This window comes from Hipposideros armiger, unplaced genomic scaffold (assembly GCF_001890085.2).
Source record: "Hipposideros armiger isolate ML-2016 unplaced genomic scaffold, ASM189008v1 scaffold_950, whole genome shotgun sequence".
NCBI classification, from domain to species: domain Eukaryota; kingdom Metazoa; phylum Chordata; class Mammalia; order Chiroptera; family Hipposideridae; genus Hipposideros; species Hipposideros armiger.
Genome location: NW_017732300.1, coordinates 333907 through 359027, shown reverse-complemented (window position 1 = coordinate 359027; position 25121 = coordinate 333907). Strand labels below are relative to the sequence as shown.

Genomic DNA, 25121 nt, shown 5'->3' with positions numbered 1-25121 from the left:
CAAAACCAATTTTAAACACAGACTTTAAACAGTAATGTAGCTACTTATTTGGTTCTTGAAACAATAACTTCTAAACAACTCTTCTAATCTCTGAGATCCTGCAACATGACTTTCCTTTTCTATGATGGTCTCAATTCCTTCAAGCCCCTTTCTCTGTTTTTCCTGCCATAGGTGGATGCTACCTTGTGCTAACATAACCTTAGAATTTCCAGGTTGGAGAGTGAGGCTGAGCCTTAAGTCATCTGTTGATACTGTGGTTTTTTAAATTTCCATTCTACATAGTGAATAACTTATTTGACAAAGGAACTGATTTAATTTCTTCATCTTAGGTTTAATTGGTATCACATTGCATTTCCTAGAATTTATATTTCGCTACTTTGTTGTGATCTTACGCAGATTTATATATGCTGTTGATCTCTTTTGTTTAACACTTCTATAGATTTTAGAGTTCTTTGGATTTTAAAGCTCTTTTGATGAAAGCAAAGTGCTTTTACATTAACCATTTTTTTCATAAGAAAATTGGGTTTGTTCTTAAATCCTTCTATTAAATTTTCATTAAGATTTTGTAGTTATACTGAAATATTTAGAGTTGAAATGATATGTTATTCTGGGATTTGCTTCAAAATAATCTATAAGGGGAATGAAAGATGGGGAGAAGTTTTAGCTGAAACTACTGTAGATTGAACATGTGTTGATAATTGTTGAAGCTAGGTGATGGATACATTGGTTTCATTATGCTATTCTCTACTTTCATGTATGTTTGAAATTTTTCACAATAAAAAGTAACATGTATTGTTAGATATAAAGATAAATTGAAAAGAAGCACTAATAAAAGCAAACGAAAATGTCCCTAAGTCCATGTTGTTAATCCCTATGTTGTGAAATGCTTTGCTTGTAGTATTTTTATTTTTGTTTTAAAACACATTTCATCTATTACTTCTGACAGTATTTGAAGACAGGTTGGAAGGAGGAGCATCAGCACCGCGGTCTGTGAATGCCGCCTCAACGCCTCTAAGCAGTGTTTCGTATGAAGATGATTTTGTCTCCTCTTCAGGGAGTGGGACCTTGACAGAAAAAAAATCAGCTCTTGAACCTAGGTAAGGGGCTATGGAATACAATCAGAGAGAGAAAAATGTAGAAACAAGAACTGTGGTCTGAATATTGCTCAGATTGTGCTTGTTTCAGATACATGTAGAGGTTGCATAGCTCAGTGGTTATGAAGAGCACAGGCTATGGATTCAGACTGCCTGGGTTCAAATCCTGGCTCTCCTGCTATTAGTTATTTATCTTTGGGCATAGTACTCAACCTCCCATGCTTCAGTTTCCTTCTCTGTGAAACGGGGAAAATAATAGTACCTGCCTCATAGAGTGTTATCAATATTCAGTTAAATACAGAGTACTTAGAACTGGGCCTGGTACTTGGTAAGCAGAATATAGGTTGTTAAATCCATCTGCGAATCCTCATAGAGGATAGGATAGTATTGGGAACCTATCCCATAGTAGACCAATGTAAGAGGATTAAGAAAGGGTTTTCTGTGATAGAATTGAGGATGACCAGATAGATCCTTGACTCCATGATCCCAAGTAATCAGTAAATTTTTTTTTATAATTGGGATAACATCTAAAATTTTGCAAAGCTTTGAAGAATAGCTTTTTTAATATTAATATTTATTGAGCACTTAATGTGCAATGTATTAAGAGGACTGAGGGGGCTTTACCTGTATTAACTCATTCTTATGACATGGGATAAGTATTATTGTAATCATACCTCCTTCAGGAAATGGAAGCTCCAAAGTTAGGTGACTTGTACAAAGTAAGTGAATCAGACTGCTGGATAGAATTTCCTTGCTAAATTTTGTTACCATGTGGAGTAATCTGTAATATTCACATTCAGTATAATTTTCTTCAAAAATTACAAATTGTAATCCACATAAAATTATTAGATGATCTTTTAAAAATTAGTTTTATCTAGTTGGACTAATAAAAATAAGTATTATTCAAATTATATCAGGTAAAGTATAGTTTAAAATTTTGAGCTCTAAAGCAAAGATTAAAATGTAAAATCAAAACTTGTAAGGATTTAATTGTGGTGACATTTAATATCACTGATTAATATGATTTATTGCATTTTATTTCTTGGTTTAACTAGATCATATTAATTGTTGTTCCCTATAAGATTATCACGAGGAAAATAATTCTCATATTAGATTATAAATCTGAATATAAAATTGAGTCCACATTTTCTAGTATCCAATATTATGTTTTTTTCTCTTTTGTATCTGAATTACCCACTTTTATTTATTTAAAAAAATAAATTTTTTTTTTTAAGATTTTTTTAATTGGGGAATTAGGGGAAGGGGAACAGACAAGTTGCTGTCCTTTTGTTCTTCAGTCTAGTTGTGGAGGACGTTGCTTCACTGGCCCAAGTTGGCACCATCATTGCACTCTTCCCGGGCGAGGCAGATCAATCGCCGGCTTCTGGACGGCCGCTCACTGCGGCTGCTGGCCACACACGGTAGCCCATGGCAACCCACTGCCACAGGGACTGCAACCTGTGCTGTCGCCGGCGACTCATGGCAGCCCAGCTCCAGGTTGAGCTGTTGTTCAGCATCTTAGCTGTAGAGGGCAGTGTCACTGGCCCTCATACGTGGGACCTGAACCAGGGCCCTCTGGCGTCCCAAGCCAGCTCTTAACCATCGCGCCACTCGGCCGGCCCTGAATTACCCACTTTTATTGGTTTCACTTCAGTAAACAACTCCCTGAGATTTTTCTGTGATAAATTGAGCCATAGGAAACAATCCAAGCTTGTGTTAGTAAGAAAACAAAAAAGTGGAAGGCATCATTGATTATAGTTATATTCTCTTTGTGATTAAATAGATTTTAAAATATCTGTAGCTTAAAATATCTACAGAAGGAGATTTGACTTTGGGTGGTGAAAACACAGTGCAATAAACAGATGATGTATTATAGAATTGTACACTTGAAACCTATATAATTTTATTAAACAATGTCACCCCAATAAATTTAATTTTTAAAAAATCTATAGTTTTAGCTTCATTTTAAGACTTGTTATTTCTTTCTTCCACTATTACTTATTCTTTGACAGTATTGGTAGCAGTTTAGGCATTCAGGAGGACCATTCTAGTAGAAAGTCAGCCTATGATCTTTCCTCTGTGGATATGACCTCCCAGCATTCATCGGGGGCCCACTCTGCTGCATCCTCTCGTTCATCTACTTCTTCGAAAGGAAAGAAAGGAAAAAAGGAAAAGATGGAATGTAAGTGGCATTCTATATGGTGACTTTTTCTCTTAACAGTGATTTTGTGGTAGTGATCTGAAGTTATGATTTTATTCTGTAAGAAGTTAGATGAACTTCTTTATGATAATGTAATTAGTTTCCATATTTATTTATCATTACAACAGTACCTTTAGATATATAACATAAATCTTTGCTTATACAAAAGGAATACATTTGCAATGATAAAAAATTAAGGATTGCAGATAAACAATCATACAAGAAATGTAAATCCCCATTGATCCCTCTGCTCAGCGATAACTATTAACATTTTTGGTGCCTGTTTTTCCAGTATATACATAAAACTGCACGTGCGTGTATACACACACACACACACACACACACACACACACATACACATCTTTAAAAAACAAAATCATATTGTTTTGTAGCTGCTTTTTAAAAAACTTTATAGCATATCATGTACATCTGAGTATCATTAAATATACTCAAATTTTCTTACCTGTAAAATAAAGATGATAATAATAGATGTTTCATATGGTAATTTGGAAGCTTACATGAAATTAACAGATAGAGTCTATATTTAGCACAGTGGCTGGCCTTTGGCTACTCTAGGTATTTTTGGGTGATTGAGGAGAACCTTTCAGTACTCCCATTCTGCTCTGGGCTATAATTTGATCTGTAGACCTAGATGTGAGAAGATAACAGTAGTTAATTAGGCAGAGGCCTCTTGGACACATAGGATGGTCCCTAGGGAATGATTTTGCTTCCAGAATTGTTTTTTCTAAATGTAAAAAATTGCTTATTGAGTTAAAAAAAAAAAAAGGAGGAGGAGAAATCGGTAAATATAGAAAACTATTTAAAAATTAAAAATCACCTGTAATCCCTCCACCTACAGATAACCAATGTTAACATTTTTTTAGATTTTTTTTTATTGTAAAATATATGTAGCAAAAACTTTATCATTTTAACCATTTCCAAGCGTACAGTTCAATGTCTAAGCACATTCACATTGTTATACAGCCATCAACCATTTCCAGAACCTTTTCATCATCCTAGACTAACCCTCTGTACCCATTAAAACTATAACTCCCCGTCCTGTCTTCTCCCAGCCCCCGCTAACCACTGTTCTACTTTCTGACTCTATGAATTTGAATACTCTAGGTACTTTATATATAAGTGCATCAGACAATATTTACCCTTTTGTGACTGGCTTATTTCATTTAGCATAATGTCCTCAACTTTCATCCATGTGTCAGACTGTCCTTTTTTTTTTTTTTAAAGTTTTTATTGGGGAATTGGGGGAAAGGAAACAGACAAGTTGCTGTCATTTTGTTCTTCAGTCTAGTTGTGGAGGACATTGCTTCACTGGCCCAATTTGGCACCATCATTGCGCTCTTCCCGGGCGAGGCAGATAAGTTGCCGGCTTCTGGACCGCCGCTCACGGTGGCTGCCGACCACACACAGTAGCCCATGGCTACCCACTGCCACAGGGGCTGCAGCGTACGCCGTCAACTCACAGCAGCCCAGCTCCAAGTTGAGCTGTTATTCAGCATCTTAGCTGTAGAGGGCAGTGTCACTGGCCCTCATGTGGGATCCAAACCAGGGCCCTCTGGCGTCCCAAGCCAGTTCTTAACCATCGCGCCACTCGGCCAGCCCTGTCCTTCTTTTTAAGGTTGAATAATATTCCATTGTCTGTATAGAGCACATTTTGTTGATCTGTTCTTTAGTTGATGGACATTTGGGGTCTTCCCACCTTTTGGATATTGTGAATAATGCTGCTGTGAACATTGGTATACAAATATCTGTTTGAGTCCTGTTTTCTTTTGTGTATATACCCAGATGACTTACTGGATCCAGTATATTGAGTATGAGTATAAGCAATATGATTCAATATAGGTTTTTAAAAATTATGATCTAAAACATGATTGTATGTAATATAGGTAGGGTTTTGTGGGTTTTAGTTTCCCTGATCCCCTTTCACAGTGCCTTAAAAAACCCTGTATATTTTACTTTCTTTCTTCTTCATCTCTGAGTTCTAAAATCACTGTAATTTTTGTTGTATATACACCATCTGGTGGTGAAAAAGAGTGTCTGCATGCTCTGTACAGAAACTCCCATTAAAGTTGAAAGTAGCTAATAGAGTGGCAATCATTAAGGAAAAATTTTTGTAATCTTAATTTAACTTTAAAACATATAAATATACCTTCATTTGGCAATCTTTTAAAGCATGGGAAAATATTTTCTTTGCAAATGGGTCCCTTGGTTAGAGTTTAGATCTTTCTTGCGTAGACCATTGTATTGTCTCCAATTTCTAGTTGTTTGAAATGAAGAACAATTTTTAAATGGTGTATTTATTTTCAAAGAACAATATTAAATGAAGTGTTCTTATTCTACAAGAATGTGTCTTTATTATGGAAAAATAGGAGATAACCAGTATTAACAGCTGTTTTTAGCCTTGGGATCATAAAAAGGTTTTAGATGATAGCGCTCTTTAATAATTATTGATAATCCCTTACATTATTTGTGTGTGTGGTTCCCCCCCGCATTGTGGTAGTGCAGTCTCAGCATATGTAATTCATGGTGCACGTATTTACGTAGCTTCCTAGGATGAATTGGTATGAGTGAGGTGGGCTTTCTGTCAAAGGGGATAGAAAATTATTTCTATACATATTTTAAGTTGTCCTTCAGAAAAGATACATCAGTTTGCACTCTCATGAAAACAGTTAATGAGTATCCCTTCCTGATACTCTTAAGTTTCATTTCTTTAAAAATATTTGCTAATCTAACAATGAAAAAGGGCATCTCATTGAAATGATTTGCATTTCTTAGATTGCTACTTGGATTTAGTATTTTTCATATGCTATGACTGTTTTCATTTTTAAACCAAATTTTAATGAAAAAGTGTTACCATATTACTATCACTATAGCATAATTTTTTTATTTATCTACTTTATATGTGACAAAATATACCTAACACAAAATTTACCATTTTAACTATTTTTAAGTGCAGAGTTCAGTGGCATTAAATTTATTCACGCTGTTTGTAACCATCACCACCATCCATCTCCAGAACTGTTTCATCATTTCACACTAAACACTGTACCCCATGCCACCCCCACATTCACCATTCTACTTTCTCTCTATGAATTTGACTAGGAAATTTAACCATTGTTAAGTGTACAGTTCAGTGGCAATAGTACATTTATTTATTGTGCAACTATCACCAATCCATTTCCATAAGTGTTTCATCATTCCAAACTGAAACTTGAGGCCCCTTCCCCTGGCCCCTGGGAACAACTCTTCTACTTTTCGTCTCTGTATTTGCTTACCCTGGGTACCTTATATAAGTGTGTAATCAGAATATTTGTCGTTTTGTGACTGGATTTTTTACTTAGCATGTCTTCAAGGTCTACATTGTAGCATGTGTCAGAGTATGTCCTTCCCATGTGTATACCACTTTTTTTGTTTATGCGTTCCTCAAAGAGTTGAAGGACAGTCACTTTCATCTTTTTTTGGCTGTTGTGAATAATGCTGCTATGAACATGGGTATTCAGTAAAATTTTTTTTCACTTTCACTTTAAAAAAAAATATTTTCTTGGGGAATTGGGGGAGGGGAACAGCGCTGGGGAAGTGGGAGAAGGGGAACAGACAAGTTGCTGTCGTTTTGTTCTTCAGTCTAGTTGTGGAGGATGTTGCTTCACTGGCCCAAGCTGGCAACTCACGGCAGCCCAGCTCCAGGTCGAGCTGTTGTTCAGCATCTTAGCTGCAGAGGGCAGTGTCACTGGCCCTCATATGTGGGATCTGAACCAAGGCCCTCTGGTGTCCCAAGCCAGTTCTTAACCAACGCGCCACTCGGCCGGCCCACTTTCACTTTTTTTTTAATCTTTAACCATATATCTACATTAAAAAAATTTTTAGTTGACATTAAAATGTACCTGCAATTCTTTTTTCTGCTTCCTTTTTTAACATAAATAGTTTCCCATCCTGCTATTGAAACACATCATCAAGGTGAACTGTGCACTAGGTGTAGAGTCATGAGGCCTGAGTTTATGTCCTATTTCTGTTGTTGACCACATATCATTTAGCAAGTTATTTAGCGTCATAGATCTCTAGTTACCTCATCATTAAATGAGTATATGGTACCCACTTCATAAGATGTTTAAGTTAAACAAGGTGATATACGTATATATAGATGCATTTTAAATTGCAAAGTGCTATTTAAATTTTCAAGTTACTGTTATCTCTGTAACTTAGAAAACTCTTCTGTCGTTGCAAATGTAGGTTGAACTTTTTAAAATTACCAGTATATGAAGTTATGCATTGAATAGCATGCATAATTTTTGTTGGTATCAATAATCTCTTTAAGACACCCCTACAGGTGAGACTGTTCTGAGTCAGAGAATGTGAAGAGTTTTATGAATCTGGCTATGTAGTTCTTGCCATAGAATTTTTCAGAAGGATTGTGTAGTTCACTTGGCAGTGGATACTATTTTTCTCCCAGCTTTGAGTTTTATCCTTGAAATACTTCTTTTTGCTTACCTTTTCATAGAGGTAGGGTAGTACTTCATTCTTATTTAATATCCTTAGTACTTTATTCTTATTTAATATCCTTGTCATTTTTAACCACTTGATTTAAGAACCATTTATTTTTTGATAGCAAGTGGGGGATGTTAATGAAAGAAACTTCACTTTCCTTAAATGGAAGTAGGTGGATGAAGTGCTTTATGTTAGATATTGAAAAACAAAGTTTAAAAATACGTCAATTTTAAAATAATCTGGTCTGTACTTATGTTATTGAAATCTAAGCATCTGTCAATTATTTTTCAGTAGCTTCTAATATTGGGAATCAGCTTTATAAGAAATTTGCTTTACAGGGCTGGATTCACTCCCTGGAAACGTTCAGAACTCACGTCTCGATGAGGAAAAAGCGCACTCTGGCTCAGATCGTGGCTCTCAGCAAGGAAAGAGACCTGGGGCCAGTAGCAAACTTTCCGTCCAAGATCATGAGCAGACGCTTGACACTGATAGCACTTTGGAGGATCTTTCTGGGCAGTCTTTGAGGTAAAGCAATGTCTATTTTATACTGTAATTTGTGCTTCATTAAAACTACAATATCATTGACATTCAGAGAATCCATTTAATAAATTTCTGTATTCGAGGAATAGATACTGTAGTTTTGTTCATAGCTGTAGTCTTTATGTTTTAGAATATGGCCATCTCTCTCTCCTAAACTATTAACAACCTCTCCCTCAGGAAATCTCTGCCTCGGGCACAACCCAGCTTTCTATTCCAAATGCCGTCAGCGCAGTTGTTTTCTTGACTCAGTCCTTTGACCAAGCAGCTGCTTTCCTGGGGTGCTCTGGGAGCTCACAGTTACCCCACAGATCACCTCTAAGAACTTAACGTGATTCCGTGTGTTTTTCCCACACACTGTCTCATGGCCTTTCTCTATACCTTTTGCTTCTCGGCTGTGTTCTTCTACTCTTTCAGCACAACCACCACACAGCCTTTTGTTCTCAGTCTTTGTTTCTTCCTCTGAACTTTTCCCCCCTGCTCAACTTTTAGATGACACAGGTGGATTTTGAAATCTCACTTTTATTGATTATGGAGCTTTCACACTCTGGTTTTTTCCCTTGTTTTAAAAATCATGTATTATGCACTTAGCCTGTTGTTTACCAATAATCTTCAATTACTACTTCATGTATAGTTTCCACTTCTTTGTCCACATGACTTTTTATCTGCTGCACTGGTTTTGTCCTTCTGGAAATTTAAATTTTGAGAAGACATGGGTTTATTTTTACCTTTTAAAACTGTGTTTTTTCGGGGCCGGCCGAGTGGCTCCAGTTGGTTAAGAGCTCGCTCAAGAGTTTGAGCTCTGAGCAACAGCGGTTCGATGCCCGGCCGGAGCTGAGCTGCCAACAGGTGGCAGGATGGCTCAGCTAAAAAAAAAACCAAAAAAAACGAAAAACCTGTGTTTTTTCTTGAACAGTGTCACAGGTAATCATTTTTAATACTTTCATGTTGCAACTAGTGTTGCAACATTAATACTATCATTGCTATATTTAAAGTTAAATTTAATTTCTTTGTCAGTGATTTTGGAATTCAGAAAACTTTACCTTTTCTTAAGCGATACTCTGGTGATTTAGTTGGCAAAATCTACTGTTAAATATTTCTAAAATAGAATTCATAGCCAAATAAGTTTAATAATGCCCCATTCTATAGTCTAGACCTTCCCCCACCCCCCTTCCCCATCTGTGGATGTTCACAGTAGATAAAATAATTTGAGGCTTTGATAAAGAGAAGTCCAGATTTCAAAAAATTATTTAACCTGTTTTTTTCTCAACTTACTTGGCTGTAGACACCCTCTGTCTCTAAGCTCTTTCCCTTTCTTTCCTTTTTATTTTTTGGAAAACTTAATATCATTGGAAACATACTTTTAGAAACGCTAGTCTTAGGTGAATCTTCTCTGCAGAGCAAATCTACATTTGTCTCTTAAAACCATAAGGTGAGATTCAGACAGAGTACTTTGTCTTGATGTTTAGAAATCTTTCATGGAAATCTGTTAGGAGACCCAAGTAACAGTAACCCTTTTTATGTTTCATAAATTAATGTCAGACTGTTAAAAATAGTATTTCTATAAACAATTAATAGAAAATTAAAGGTCACTGTAAATAAGAGGGTACCTCTCAATACTGCTTTTACTCAAATATTTACATGCTGGGTATAAATAGAAATGTTTGCCTTTGAAAGCTATTTCATAATTTTATTAAAGCTAAAAGTAAACTTAGTATGTTAGAAATATGTTAACTGCAAACTTGCTTTGTAGAGTATCTGAGTAATTTAGTCAATAAATATTTATTTAAAGCAACATTTTTTTTGTTACGGGAAGCAATACCGCTAATGAACTTAATTTCTCGAAGAGGGGCTAGACATGTGCCTTGTGTTGAAATAAATGCCTTAAGAATTGTCCAAACTGCTATGAAAGGTTACTTCTTAATAGAAAGTTCAGGAAAGAACTGTAGTATTAAAATTTGGGTGGAAACAAATGGACATATATAAAATACTTAGAGATGGTTAGTATGGAATGTAATATTTTGCTGTGAGTCTTTTGGGTTAAGAGGAGTAACAAAAGAGTAGTTTTTGTCATTTCTTAATTTTTAATACAAAATGTTATTTTATTCTCTTTCACAGGTATTTTAAGACATATTTTATGACAAACTTGATCTTCCCTTTAATATATGGCTGTAATTTTATTGCTGTATAATATTTTAAAGGATTTTGCCTTGTACTACAGTAATGATTTATGATGTGTTCACATTGTAGAGGAAAGAGTTAAGTGGCTATTTAATCCAGAGAGTCCTTTTCCATCTTACTTTGAGTAGGGTTTGTGCCTCACTTGTTCCCCCTGTAAATGGAGCAATAAGAGGAGCACTCAGAGCTGTTCATTCAGCACAGCGGCTGGGGAAGGAATAAATGCCTACATCACAGCTTTTTAAAGCTAATGTTAATAGAAAAAGTAATGCATGCTCCTCTTATGAATTGTTGTTAGCTGGTTCCTGAAGTAGTTTTCCTTTCTCTAATGTTGTTTTGAAATAAAACTTCTAGCATCTCATCAGACAAGGGAAGATCTCAGAAAACTCCACCTTCTCCCCTGTCTCCAAGTTCCCAGAAATTGTTGCAGTTTGACCTTTCAGGAACTTCATTAGAAAGATCGAAGTCTTTGGTAACAGTGTCTCCAGCTACAACAGGATTGAAGCCTAATGCCTCTTTTACTGATAGGAGCGTGGCTGCCAGCAGAACTCCTACAGAGATGACTTCAGCACTAGGTAAGTAGACCCATGCAGGTGTAATTTTAAAAAGAAGGTATTCGTTTTTTTGAAACTTTTTTTTCAATTGAATTGTAGGGAAGTGTTATTTCAAATGAATGTGATTCCTTTTTGAAGTATTAAATAAAAACTGTGCAGGAAAATAAAATTTGAGAAGCATGAGAGGTTCAATAACGGTGGTTTTTCCCATCTTACCAGCATTAGTCAAAACATACCTGAAAAATATATGTACTCCTAAGTGTTTTTAGGTATATGTGTATGCATACGCACACATACTTACATGTGTGCACGTGCATGACACACACACAAAGTAACTGTTAAAATACATGGTACTTATCAGTCACTCTCTTTCCTACAAAGAAAAGCAGACTTGGTTTTGGCTCTTAAAATGAGAAATGAATTTTACTTTTACAATTGACAATTGTTATGTCCCCCAGGTTCTAAACGCTTTTCTCCTGCTGGCCTCCAGCATCGAATGGCAGCTGAACTCAGTTACTTGAGCGCCATAGAGGAGTCTGTGCGCCAGCTCTCGGATGTAGAAAGAGTTAGAGGCATCTCCCTTGCTCAGCAAGAGAGTGTGTCTCTGGCTCAGATCATAAAGGTATTTGTGAAGTTTTCTCCTTTAACCCTCTGTGTGTTTTCTGTTTTCTTTGCTATTAAAAATAATCGTAATGATGAGTTAAAAAAACGTAGTAGGTAGTCACTAGATATTTTGATAAATGATAAATGGTTGCCGTCTATCCTATTTACTGTCTTTCCTGTAGGCCTTAATTGGTTGCTTCAAAGGATTTGTGTTAAGAAAATAGCATTGCAAACCATAAAACCCTTTCTAAAACCTCATAAAAATGAAATTATAGCGTATATATTCTTTTGTATAAGGCTTCTTTAACTCAGCCTAATGTTTCTGAAATTCATCCATGTTGTTACATACTCATTACTTCTAATTGTGAGTAGTATTCAATTTTATAGAATATGACACAGTTTGTTTAACCATCTTCCAATTGATAAATATCTGAGTTGTTTCCAGTTATTGGCTATTATAAATAAAGCTGCTGTAGCCATAAAAAAAAAAAGAAAATAGCATTATGTTTACTGTAGTTACTGTTATAATAGTTGAGTATCTTCAAGTTACTAACTGGTCATTTCTTCCTCTCGCAGGCACAGCAGCAACGCCATGAAAGAGACTTGGCCCTGTTGAAAGTGAAGGCTGAACAGGAGGCTCTGGAGTGTCAGAGACAATTAGAAGAAACTCGAAACAAAGCCGCTCAGGTAACTTACTTTGCAGCAAGTACTGGTTCTTAAACCTAAATTAGTATCTTTGAAAGCACTTTAGTATTTTTTAAATTATATAGTAATAAAAAAAGAGATGTCGGTTATGACATATGGGTTAATTTTATATCATTTGATTCTTGTAGCAACCCTGTGAAATTCAGTAGTCAAGATTTAGTCCCCGTTTAAAGAAGTGGAAACTGAGGTACACAGTAGTTACTTGTTTACACACATCAACTTATGAACAGTGGAGTTAAGACTTAACTCCAGCAGTGACTTTAAGACTCCAGATTTTAAACTCAAGATTTTAAGACATGAACTCCAGATAGTAACCAAGTGGTTTTTTTTTAAAGATTTTATTGGGGAATTGGGGAAGGGGAACAGACAAGTTGCTGTTCTTTTGTTCTTCAGTCTAGTTGTGGAGGACGTTGCTTCACTGGCCCATGTTGGTATTATCATTGTGCTCTTCCCGGGTGAGGCAGATCGGTCGCCGGCCTCTAGATGGCCGCTCACGGCAGCTCTTGGCAGCTCATGCCAGCTGCCAGCCGCTCACGCTGGCTGCCGGCCACACACGGTAGCTTATGGCAGCCTGCTGCAGCAGGGGCTGCAGCCTATGCCGTTGCCAGCAACTCTCGGCAGCCCAGCTCCAGGTCGAGCTGTTGTTCACCATCTTAGCTGTAGAGGGTGCAGCGTCACTGGCCCATGTGGGATCCAGACCGAGACTCTGCTGCTCAGAGCTCACACTCCCAAGCCAACTCTTAACCAACGCGCCACTTGGCCGGCCCACCAAGTGTTTTTTTAATAAGAACATTTGATCAATGAAACAGATTTGCGAATTAAAGCTAATTTGGGTTAGGGGGAGACTGTGACACGACAGAAGTTCTCTTTACCCTCTTTTATTTACAGGTTCATGCAGAATCATTACAGCAGGTGGTGAAGTCACAGCGGGATGTCACTGATGTCCTGCAGGAAGCAACTTGTAAAATAGCTGCCCAGCAAACAGAGGCTGCTCGCCTCACCACAGACGCAGCACGCCAAATCTGTGAGGTAAGAGCCACTGAGAACCCTTTCCTTTTTCGTTCTTTTTAGTCAGTCTGAGTAACTTTGATCTTTCATTGCAATGTCGTGTACATTTGAATGTATAGAGGCAGAAAAAAAGATGGAGAACTCTAAATTTCTGCCCTTGAGCAAGCTTTAAAAAAAAAATAGATTTTTTTGATGAATAATTTACAAACAATAAAATGTATTCATTTTAAGTACAGTTTAATAAGTTTAGATAAATATATAGATATCTATGTCTATATAAGTCTGTATCTTAATCTATCCATCCCTATCAACACCACCATAATCAAGAAATAATATTTCCAACACTAAAAAGTTTGCGCATGTCCCTTTGCAGTCAGTCCCCAGCCTTGGTCTCAGGGAGCCACTGATCTGCTTTTTATGAAGATGTTTCATTTTTATCCAGAGTGGTGTTAGTGTCTTTTACTGTACCAAAGATAGAGCTAGAAATAGTTTCACTGCTGTCTTTATATAGGGTATCTATAGATATAGCTTCAGTTTATTTTGGTAGTTATTATTTTAGTATCGTTTGTGAAATGATTGTTACTAAAAAGCCACAAGCCTACTATACGTTGGGTACTATAGGATTGTGCAAATAAGTATAAAGTAGACCCTCTTTTCTCAAGAAAATTTTAGACAACATTGACAAAAATTTCAAAATCACTTCAAGTTGTCAAGGCAGCGATTGACTAAATACAAAATGAATAATATGTGCAGCAATGGCCACAGTGGCTAAGAGTAGGAAAAATGTACTTCACATTGTTGGTCGGAAAAGACTTGGCAAGTAGTAATTGAATTGATTTTTGAAGGAAGATCCAGCATTTGGTTTCCTGTGCCTTATTATATGACTTGAAGGTTTTTTGTCTAATTCCTAGATTCTTATAGTTGAGTGAAACCTTAGAAATCATGCTGTCCACTTTTTTATTTTTATAAGGAAGCTGTTGAGACTTAAAGAATCTAAATGACTTGTCTACAGTATTTCACCGATTATGGCAAAATTGGCTCACTCTCAATCCAGCAATCCTTCCCAGACACTGTGCTCCCTCTCAGCTCTTTTGTGACGTTATCCTTTTAAAACTCCTTTTGCCTTGTGTGTATTCCTATTTAGATGGCAGAGTTGACTCGAACTCGAATCTCAGATGCCATCACTGCTTCAGGAGCTCCCCTAGCAACGCTGTATGACCACCAGCGGCAACGTGCACCAGACTTCATAAAACAGCTGAGCACCAGGGCTGAAGCAGATAGGTTAATATTCAATCATTCAGCAAATATGTGATGAGTATGTCCCAGGCACTGTTGTGGGATCTTGGAATATAGTTATGAGCATACAGTCTAGTGGGGAAGATAACCATTAATTAAATAGTCACTTAAGTGAATGAACGCTATAAACTGAGGTAAGTGTTATGAAAGAAAGGAACATATGTTTCTGGATATATAACAGGAATTTGAATAGCCTGTGGGTATAAGGAGGTCAAAGGAGGTTTTCCTGAGGAAGTAAAGCTTATGGTGAGATCTAGTGGATAAAAAGGAGTCAGTGATATAAAAGAGGTAAGGCGTAGGCAGGTCAGTACATGCAAAGGTAGGAAGAAAAATGAAGGAAGGCCAGTGGAACTGGCTGGAGGCAGAGAGCCAAGGGGAGAATAGTAGGAGACGATGCAGGGATCAGATCAGGGTGAGGCCTTGGCAGACCTAAGGATTTGGGAGTTTATTCTAGAGCAATGAAAAATCAGAGAGTGTTTTAGGCAGGGCTGGGTGATGTGATCATGTTTGTGTGTGTCTTTGTTTACTTCACATTTTGGCTGTCTGTGATTCATAGATTTTAAGTCTCTATTCCCATTCATTGATACTTGAGTTGATTTGTGTTTATTTCTCATAATAAAGCAGGAGACATTTTTTAATGCGTTATACACACTTTTCTATGAATGAATGCCTTTCTCCCTCAGATACTTTGTAACAATTATTTCATAATTTCTATTCATTCAAGATTTTCTCTCCTATTAATATTGAGCAGTATTTAAAATCTTTCTCTTATTAGAGACTTTAAATGTTTAATCATTTTTCTTTGTAGGAAAAGTGCATCTGTTTCACTCTCTCACAGTAAAGAAGGGACCCTGGACTCAAAGCATCAGAAGTATTCTTCATATGATACTTATTCTGAATCTTCAAGATATAAGAATCACGATCGAAGGTGAAAACAGTTTAATATAGTAAAGTCTGATAAATGGCAGAGACATTGCTTTTGTTTTGTTTTGCTTTGACTTCGTACTCTCATTTCTTGAAATGAAATAGTGTCTCCCCTTCAAAACTCTGGCTTCCCCCATTTAATTAGCTGATTTACAAAACAGCTGTTCCTGTAATAATGTAGCTACCATTCCTTGAGAGCCTGTATTATACAAGCGCTGCATAAGTTGTGTTTCCTACATTTAATCTTCACAACAACCTTCCAAGACAGATATTACTTTGTTTTACAGATTAGGGAGCAAAGACTTATGGAGATGTTAAGAAACTCACCCAGGGTCACACAGGTAGTGGCACACCAAGGAATTGAATTGAACCTTGGTTTATCTGGCTCTAAAGCCTCTGTTTATTAGCAGATTGCTTTGCTGGCACCCCTATTTTTTGGCATTGCTGTATCCACTAATTTTTATCATTATAAAAGAAGATTGAAAAAAAAAAAGAAGATTGAATATTTTGTCATGGTACTTGGCACAGTATTAACATCTATAGTTTTCAGTTGTGGTTCTGTCCTTGGACTAGAAGATTTTAGGGGCTGCTTTCCAGCATTCTTAGAGGTATGATTCTACATTGTCAAAGGGTAGTAAAAACCTCAATTAAAAAAATTAAATCATGACACTAAAAAAACATGAAAATTAATGTAGGATTTATTAATAACCAGTAGTTATTGAGTACCTACTGTGTGTCTGGAATTGTGTGACTTTCATTTAACCTTCAGTGACTCTTCATTTAGGCCATCATCTGGGTGGCTGTGATGGACCCCTAATAGGTTTCCCCACTCTGTTCATTAACCACATGGTAACCAGAGTGATATTTCTAAAATTTGCGGCCAGTTGTGTATTCACCTGTTTGAAACCTTCAGTATTTCCTCTGAATGGGCCTTTGGTCCATCTCCAGCTCAGTCTGTTGGCGTTTCCCCTCTTGTCATGTACCACCAGTGCTAACTGCTCCCAGTGCTCTGACACAGCCATGTTCTCTCTGTCTTCCGTGCCATTGCACAGGACGTACCTTCTTCTAGACCCTTCCCCCTCATTTCATTTAGTTTACTTTACTTCCGCTTTGAGAGTCAGTACCACCCCTAGTCTGCTTTAGGCATCCTTTCCGTGTTCTCCCACAGCACCCTGGACATAACTACTGCAGCCTGTACACCTTCTCTGTCCTTATTTGTTGTAGACTAGACGAGAAGTTCTTTGAGGGCTTCATTTTCATCCCCCCAAGAAGAAACCCTGTACCCACCATTGGCAGTCACTCCTTATGCCTCATCTTCCCCAGCCTCTGGCACCACTAATCTACTTTCTATTTCTATTCTCTATAGATTTGTCTATTTAGGACATTTCATGCAAATGGCATCATATAATGTGTAGTCCTTTATGACTGGCTTCTTTGACTTGGCATAATGTTTTCAAGGTTCATCTATCATATATCAGTACTTTGTTCCTTTATATAGCCAAATAATATTCTATGGCATGGATGTACTACATTTTATTTATCCATCAGTTGATAGGCATTTTGACTGTTTACACTTTGGGCTATTATGAATAGTGCTGCTGTGTACATGCAAGTACAAATTTTTGTGTGGACATATGTTTTCATTTCTCTTGAGTATATATACTTAAGAGAGTGTTGCTAGATCATATAGTAATTTTTTTTTTAAGGAATTGCGAAATTGCCAAATATATATAATATATTTTATAACTTATATTTATATAAGTGTTTTCACCAACACTTGTCATATCTTTTTTTTTTATAGCTGTTCTAATGAGGACCATGTCATTCTTGTATCCCCAGAACTTAGCAAAATGCCTAGCACACAGTAGGCAATCTACTACATGTTTATTGAGTGAATAATTGGCACATTACTAAGTGGAAGAATTGAGATTAACCCCATATCTTTGTGACTCCAGAGCACTTGCTGTTCTTACATTATATTTTTTACCTTATAGCTTTATTCTATGATTTATCCATTCAAAAACATTAGACAAATAATTGCATAATAGTCTGATAAATACTATCGAAGAAACATACAACAGACAGTATGAACAGAGACAGAAGTGACCAATCCTTCCTTGGAAGTGGGAGGAGGGGTCCACAAACAGAAATGATACTTGAATTGCCTTGAATTAGTAGTTCATTAGGCAGCGAGGGAGGGAGGAGCATTTCAGAAGAGGAAGTAGTTCACGCAGAGGATCTCAAACCCTGGTTCATGATTGGCTTTCTATATACAGCCTCCTTGTTGGTTTCAGAAGGTAGGGCTGCCTCCTTGGTTTCATTCATACATATATATAAATGAATGACTAAGGAAAGCAGAGGGAGAGGAAGCAAAGCATTGAACTTGAAAACAAGTTCACTAAGCATTTGACAACTTGAGGCTTAAGGTCAGGGAAAGGGCAGAGTTAGTCATACATATTTGAGGCTCAATCAAGACAGTAGTTGAAATTATAGGACGCATAAGATTTCCCAAGGAGAGTAGTACATAGCATAAAAGAGAAAGGACCAAAAACAAAACCCTACGTAGCACCATTATTTTAAGGAAAGAGAGAAAACTTAAAAGAAAGTGAAAGAAACACTGGAAAACTTGTTAAGGTAGGAAGAGCACAGGTAAGTAGAGTCAGGAAATACAAGAAAAGAGAGCTCTTTGGGTTAACATTTAATTTTGATATCATTTCAAGTTTACAAAAAAGTTGCAAGAGTAATACGAAGTTCCCAAATATCTTTTATCCAATACAAAGTTCCCAAATAGCTTTCATCTAAACAACCCTAATGTTAATATTTTACTACATTTACTTTAATGTAGCGAGCTTTTAAAGGAGACAGAAGTCAACACCATCTAATATTGCAGAAAAATAAATTTTCTATTAGATTTGGCAAGTAGAGTTTAAATAGTTTACAAGAAGAGTTCCAGTAGAGTAACTGGGATTGAAGCAGATTGTGATAAATTGTGATATTAATGAAAAATAAGGAAGTGGAAATAGCAAGTAGAAGTCCCTTCTCGGGCTGGCCAAGTGGCTCAGTTGGTTAAGAGCTTGCTCAAGAGTGCGAACTCTGAGCAACAGTAGTTTGATTCCCGGCCCGAGCTGAGCTGCCGCTGAGATGCCAACAGGTTGGCAAGATGGCTCAGCTAAAAAAAAAAAAAAAGTCCCTTTTCCCAGTAGCTTGCTTTTCAAATGAAAGGAAACACTGGGAAAAACTGGAGCGACAACCTGAGAACAGTGCTTGCCCATCGTGACTATTTAAATGTGAAACCTTCCTCTCTCCTATTCATTTTTTCTAAAAGTTTCTTCTCAGACTTATAGCTACTTAGCATTTTTGTTTTATATTATATCTCTCACCATTTTATATCTTGATCATAAGGCACATTCCTTATTTTGTCACTTTTTTTTCTGTTTTGTTTCCATAATATTCATAAACAGAAGTAGCAGCGGTAGCAGCCGTCAGGGAAGTCCTCCAGTTCCATCTTCTAAGGAAAATGAGAAGAAGCTTTCTGGTGAAAAGACGGAGAGTTCTATTGATGAACAGGCTCAGACTGCTGTGGATGACACTCTACGAAGCGACAGTGTACCTTCTCTTCTCGATGAGAAAGGTAACTTTATCCTTGCTTTGCACATATGTGCATAATTATTTGTTTCGGGAGGTTACAGAACTCTTTGAGATATTTGTGACTATGCTAGTTAATATCATTAGAATATGCTGATAATGAGGACAAGGTTATATAGCTGATAGTAACTGTTTCTGGTAGAAACTACATATCTTATAGAAACTATTTCAAGGCCATACACTATGCCAGTAACCCCTGCCAATATTTTATACAATTGTGTGTCATAATCCTAAGGGAAGGCAAAACTAAATCTAGGAGAACATGCATGTGAATGAAAAATATATACTCAGCATTGGAAAAAATACTTTTATCCTATTATAGCTATGTAATGTAATCGTAAGAGAATCCATTATTAGAACTTTACATTTTAAACAATATAATAAGGGTACAATTTCTTACAAATGATGATAACAGATAAAATAACTATATTAAAGTTCATAACTCTTTATAGATCACAAACAAAAGCTGTATTCCTGTCAGATCATGGACAGTAAATAACATAACAAAGAAAACAGAATCTGGCAACAAATGGCACCTTTAAGACAATAAGTCAGGGGCCGGCCGAGTGGCGCGTTGGTTAAGAGCTGGCTTGGGCTGCCAGAGGGCCCCGGTTTGGATCCCACATATGAGGGCCAGTGACACTGCCCTCCACAGCTAAGATGCTGAACAACAGCTCAACCTGGAGCTGGGCTGCCGTGAGTCGCCGGCGACGGCGAAGGCTGCAGCCCCTGCTGCAGTGGGTTGCCATGGGCTACTGTGTGTAGCCAGCAGCCACAGTGAGTAGCCGTCCAGAAGCCGGCGACTGATGTGCTTCGCCCAGGAAGAGCGCAATTATGGTGCCAACTTGGGCCAGTGAAGCAACGTCCTCCACAACTAGACTGAAGAACAGAACAATAGCAACTTGTCTGTTCCCCTTTCCCCAATTCCCCAGCGCTGTTCCCCTCCCCCAATTCCCCAATTTTAAAAAAAAAAAAAAAAGACAATGAGTCAGAATATTAGTAGCCTCCATTCCAGAATTTATTTTTTAAATAATTGGCTCTTACACAGTGTTTTTGATTGGTAGTCTAGAACTGTAGTCTTCAAAGCTGGATGGGCAAGATAGTGTTTGGAATCCAAGAAGAAAATATTTAATTTTTCTCCTCTTTTTAAAATATGTTTTGTAAATTGTATAATGAATATAGTATGTGGATACAGCAGTCTATAGTTACGGCAGCCATAGCTGATTAATACAGATCTTGGTATCTAGAAGTGGGGTGCTGCCATAACAGACACTAAGAATGTGGAAGTGGCTTTAGAACTGGCTAATGAGTAGGGGTAGAAGAGCTTTAGGTACATGCTCGGAAAAGCCTACATTGCCCTGCAGACACTGGTGGTAGGACTGTGGACATTAAAGATGATTCTGATGAAGTGTGATGAAGATGGAAATAATGAACATGTTGGAAGCTGGAGGAAAGGCGGTCCTTGTTATAAAGTGACAAAGAACTTGGCTGAACTGTCTTCTAGTGTTTTGTAGAAAGGGGAAGTTAAAAGTGATGAACTTGGATATTTAGCTGAGACAATTTCTAAGCAAAATGTTGAAGTATGGCCTGGTTTTTCCTTACTGTTTATAGTAAAATGTGAGAGCAGAGATCAATTGAAGGAATTGTTCAGCAAAAGGAACCAGAATCTGAAGATTTGGGAAATTCTCAGCCTATCTCTATTGTAAAAAATGGGGAAGCATGTTCTGGAGAGATCGCCAAGGGTGTTGACTGGACAGTCACTTCGTGAAGAGATTATTCATGGATTTAATCAGCCATCTCAGCAGAAGCTAGGAATAGAGATGGGATTATACCAACAGCATACTGCTAATTTGAATCCAAGGGCAAGATGGGATGAGATATAGGAAGGCCTCAGACTTCTGGGTTTCTAGGGATGAGACAGTAGCACTGTCCAGCTGTGAACATGCCTTATCCTTCAAGAGAAGGGAAGAATGACTAAGGGTGCTTCACCTATCAGCAGGGCAGCCATTGCCACCACAGGCTCAGAGCACACAAGCCCAGGTATCAAGGCTGTCTCCTAAGTGGTTTCAGAGGGAGGGGCCACCTCCTTGGTTTCAGTTGTCCAGGCTGCCCCTGCTCAGGGCCTCAGGAGCAAAGCCACTGCCAGTGGCCAAGGGAGCATGAATGCCACTCAAATGGTGAAGGGGCAAGGCCCGCCCTGTTGGCCTGGAAAGCATGGCTAACAGCCCATTGGGCCTGGAGGGCAGAGCATCAAGCCAGAGAGGATTATTCTTGAGCCCGAAGATCTAATGTGATTTGCCCTGCTAGGTTTTGGACTTGCTTGACACCTGTCACCCCTTTCTTTCCGATCTTTCCCTTTTGGGATAAGGGTGTCTGTTCTATGCCTATCCCACCATTATATTTTGGAAGCACATAACTTGTCTTGTTTCACAGATTTACAGCTAGAATGGAATTTTGCCTCAGGATGAATCTCACTTATGAGACTTTGAATGTGTAGTTGATGCCAGAGTGGGTTAAGACTTTTGGGGCTATTTGGATGGGGTGAATGAATGTATTTTACATGCAGGAGGAATAAATTTTGGGGACCCAGAGGTAGAATATTATGGACTGAATTGTGTCCCCTCAAAATTCTCATGTTGCAACTCTAACTTCCAATGTGACTATATTTGGACATAGGGCCTTTAAGGAGTTAATTAAGGTTAAATGAGGTCATAAGGGTGGGCCTCGAATCCAATAGGACTGGTGTCCTTATCAGAAGAGGAAAAGATACCAAGAGTGCATGCACATGCTTAGAAAAGAGGCCTTGTGAGGACACAGAAGAAGGCATCAGTCTGCCAGCCAAGAAGACATGCCTCAAAGAAACCAACCCTGCTAGCACCTTGATCTTGGATTTCCAGCCTCCACAACTGTGAGAAAATAAACTTCTGTTAAGCCACCCAGTCTGTGGTATTCTGTTACAAATACAATAGAGAAGCATGCCCTCCCTGCCATTTTAAAAAAAATTGATAGATATACACAGTCAAAAATGTTTTGTGAACTGCTGAATTAAAGACTAATGAAATTCATTTTAGGATCAGACTTCTTAATGACAATTTTCACATCATGGGAGAAATAAAGAATATAGGAAAAGAATAGAGGCATTATCTGTTAAGTTTCTCCTGCAGGAAGAATTGAACCTCTACTAATTTTTCTTATGAATAATAGTATTTATAAGCAAAGTACTGGAGACAAATGTAATTATCAATGGTGCCTGAGCCTCAGAAGGATAGACAGTAACAATTAATGCTGTATTTCAAGGGTGTACCATGGTTCCTGGCCTCCGGCAACTGAATCAATAGTTGTCAACTGACTAATTTGAAATGTCACGAACTGTGACTTTGATGCATTTAACTTCTTTAAACAATACAAAATAAAATTACTTGGACTTTTGCTGCTGACCATAATGGAGGGACAGGACCAGATTTATCCTTCCTCTTAAAATATCAGACAAAACATATGAAATACCTGTTTTTAAGACCTTGGCTATCAGGCAGTGAATGATACTGATTCATCCGTTGAGATGGGTGCTGTGTTTGCTCCAGCTGACTGCCTGAAGGGAGTTTCCAGACTGCAGCGCATGCAGCCCTGCAGCCCCCGGAGGTGAGGAAATAGACGTAGGAGTCTGGAGAGGCCAAGGTGGCTAGATTTCACAGGGCAGCCAAAATCCAAGGAAATCAAACCATTAAAAAACCATAGGAGAAAATTTAAATCACCTTTGGTTTGGCAATAACTTCTTAGATGTAACACCAAAAGTACAGTCCATGAAAAAAATTGATGCGTTATACTTTGTCAAGATTGAAAAACTTCTGCTTTGTGAAAGACCTTAAAAGAATGAAAAGAAGAGCCACAGACTATTAGAAAATACTTGTAAATCTCAGATAAAGGGCTTATATTTAGAATATATAAAGGACTCTTAAAACTGCACAAGAAAACCAACAACCTGATTTAAAAATGTGCAAAAGCTCTGAACCGTCACTTCATTGAAGAAAATAAACAGATGGTAAAGAGGCATAAGAAAGGTCTTCGATATCACATGTCATGAGGGAAATGAAAATTAAATCACACGAGATACTATAACGTGTTTGTTAGAATGACTGAAATCCAAAAACACTGACAGCAAATTGGTGACAAGGACATAGATCCACAGGAGCTTGCGTTCATTGCTGATGGGAATGCGAAACGGTACAGCAGCCTTGGAAGACTTGCACAGTGTCTTATAATGACCCAGCAGCCACATGCCTACACATTTCCCCGAGTGATGTGAAAACTTACGTCCACACAAAAACCTATCACTAATGTTCTAACACCATTATTTATAATTGCTAAAAACTGGAAGCAACAAGATGTCTTACAAGGGGAATGGATAAACTGGTAAATCTGTACAATGGAATATTATTCAGCGATTAAAAGGAACAAGCTATTGATTCATGCAAAAACATGGATGAATTTTGAATTAATTTTACTAAGTGAAAGAAACAAGCCCCAAAAGGCTACATATTGTATCATTCTGTTTATATGAAATTCTGGAAAAGGCAAAACTCTAGGGATGGAAAACAGATTAATGGTTCCTGGGTGTTAGGTGGGGAAGAGTGGTTCACTACAAAGCAGATGCACAGGAGAACTTTTCATGTGAAATAGCTGTTACGTGAGGTACTGTGTGTTCTGTCTGATGGTATGTGTTTGTCAAACCCTAGAACTGTACATCCTCACAAAGAGAAAACCTGAAGATACACACACTAAACACAAGTCAACCAGGATGTGGGGCGTTTCCCAGGATGGACTGCAGCCTGTGGCACATGATTCTCATTGTATTACAAATGAATGGCATGGCCACACTGAAGGAGGTGGGGGAAGAGGAGCTGACCTAAGTACCTTAGGAAATGGCTATTTTTCAGTGGAAATTCTAAGCCTAAATACAAAAGGAACCGTATACAAGTACTGTTTGGGTTTTTGTTGTTGTTTTTTTTCCACAGGGGTACGGGCTAAAAGTTCTTTACATATATATTGGGGTTGAAGAAATAAGTACGTAAATGGATGTCGGATGTTGGCTCTTGGAAGCCAGGTTTCTCAGTGTTGGAGAGGGGAGTTATAGATACACAAGAAAGAAAGACTAAAATGAAACCTGTGGTACTGGGTTAGTCAGAAACATGAGTGTGAATCCATGTTTGGATGAAGGGATGGATACAGAAAAGTGTGTGTGTGTGTGTGTGTGTGTGTGTGTGTGTGTGTGTGTGTGCGCGCGCATGCGTGCACGTGGGTACACGGGTTATTATACATGTATATATTACATGCATAGCTCTGTTCACCAATAGAGTGAAGAAGCAACAAAACCCCAGTAGTGACAATGACAACCAGTGCCCAGATTGTGGTTCCTAAATATTCTAAAATAAAAGAAACCAGAGCTCTTTAGAGAAATGACTGATTTTAGGACTGGGCGGGGAAAATACAAAATGAGCTTAGAGCATGTTGTAGTATCAGAAACTAAGGATGTTCAGTAAACCAAAGGATTGTTGGAGGGGCATGTCTGACCGAGACCAGCTCGCTCACCCGGCATCCCTGCTCATCAGCAAGCAGCTCACGGAAAGGGTACCTGAGAGGATTGGGTGGGAGACGAGAAATAAAGAGAAGAGAGACAAAAGCTGGGAGCAGGAGGGCCTCAGCCTGCTGGTGACAGACTAAGACCTCGTTTATTGGAAAGGCTCTGGTTATATAGGCAGTAAGTTCCTCTTTGTGTAGGGGAATTCAGCAGGGGGCTTCAGCAGGGGGCTTTGGGTGTAGGCATACAGAAACCAGGAACTAGGGCCTGGGATAGAAACTGTAACAAGTCCATGGTGGAAA

The 25121-nt window shown here is 37.9% G+C and overlaps 1 protein-coding gene across 3 annotated transcripts in view; it reads left to right on the top strand.

Annotated features, from left to right (window-relative positions):
- The window catches only part of CEP350 (centrosomal protein 350), a 120219-nt gene that overhangs the window by 43502 nt on the left and 51596 nt on the right, over positions 1-25121 (top strand). For all 3 annotated transcript variants that reach the window (XM_019630821.1, XM_019630822.1, XM_019630819.1), the window contains exons 13-22: positions 947-1097; positions 3107-3276; positions 8133-8319; positions 10864-11084; positions 11522-11685; positions 12243-12353; positions 13260-13400; positions 14524-14660; positions 15484-15603; positions 19061-19230. In XM_019630821.1, the coding sequence (XP_019486366.1) occupies positions 947-1097; positions 3107-3276; positions 8133-8319; positions 10864-11084; positions 11522-11685; positions 12243-12353; positions 13260-13400; positions 14524-14660; positions 15484-15603; positions 19061-19230 (1572 nt within the window). The remainder of the gene's footprint in view (positions 1-946; positions 1098-3106; positions 3277-8132; positions 8320-10863; positions 11085-11521; positions 11686-12242; positions 12354-13259; positions 13401-14523; positions 14661-15483; positions 15604-19060; positions 19231-25121) is intronic.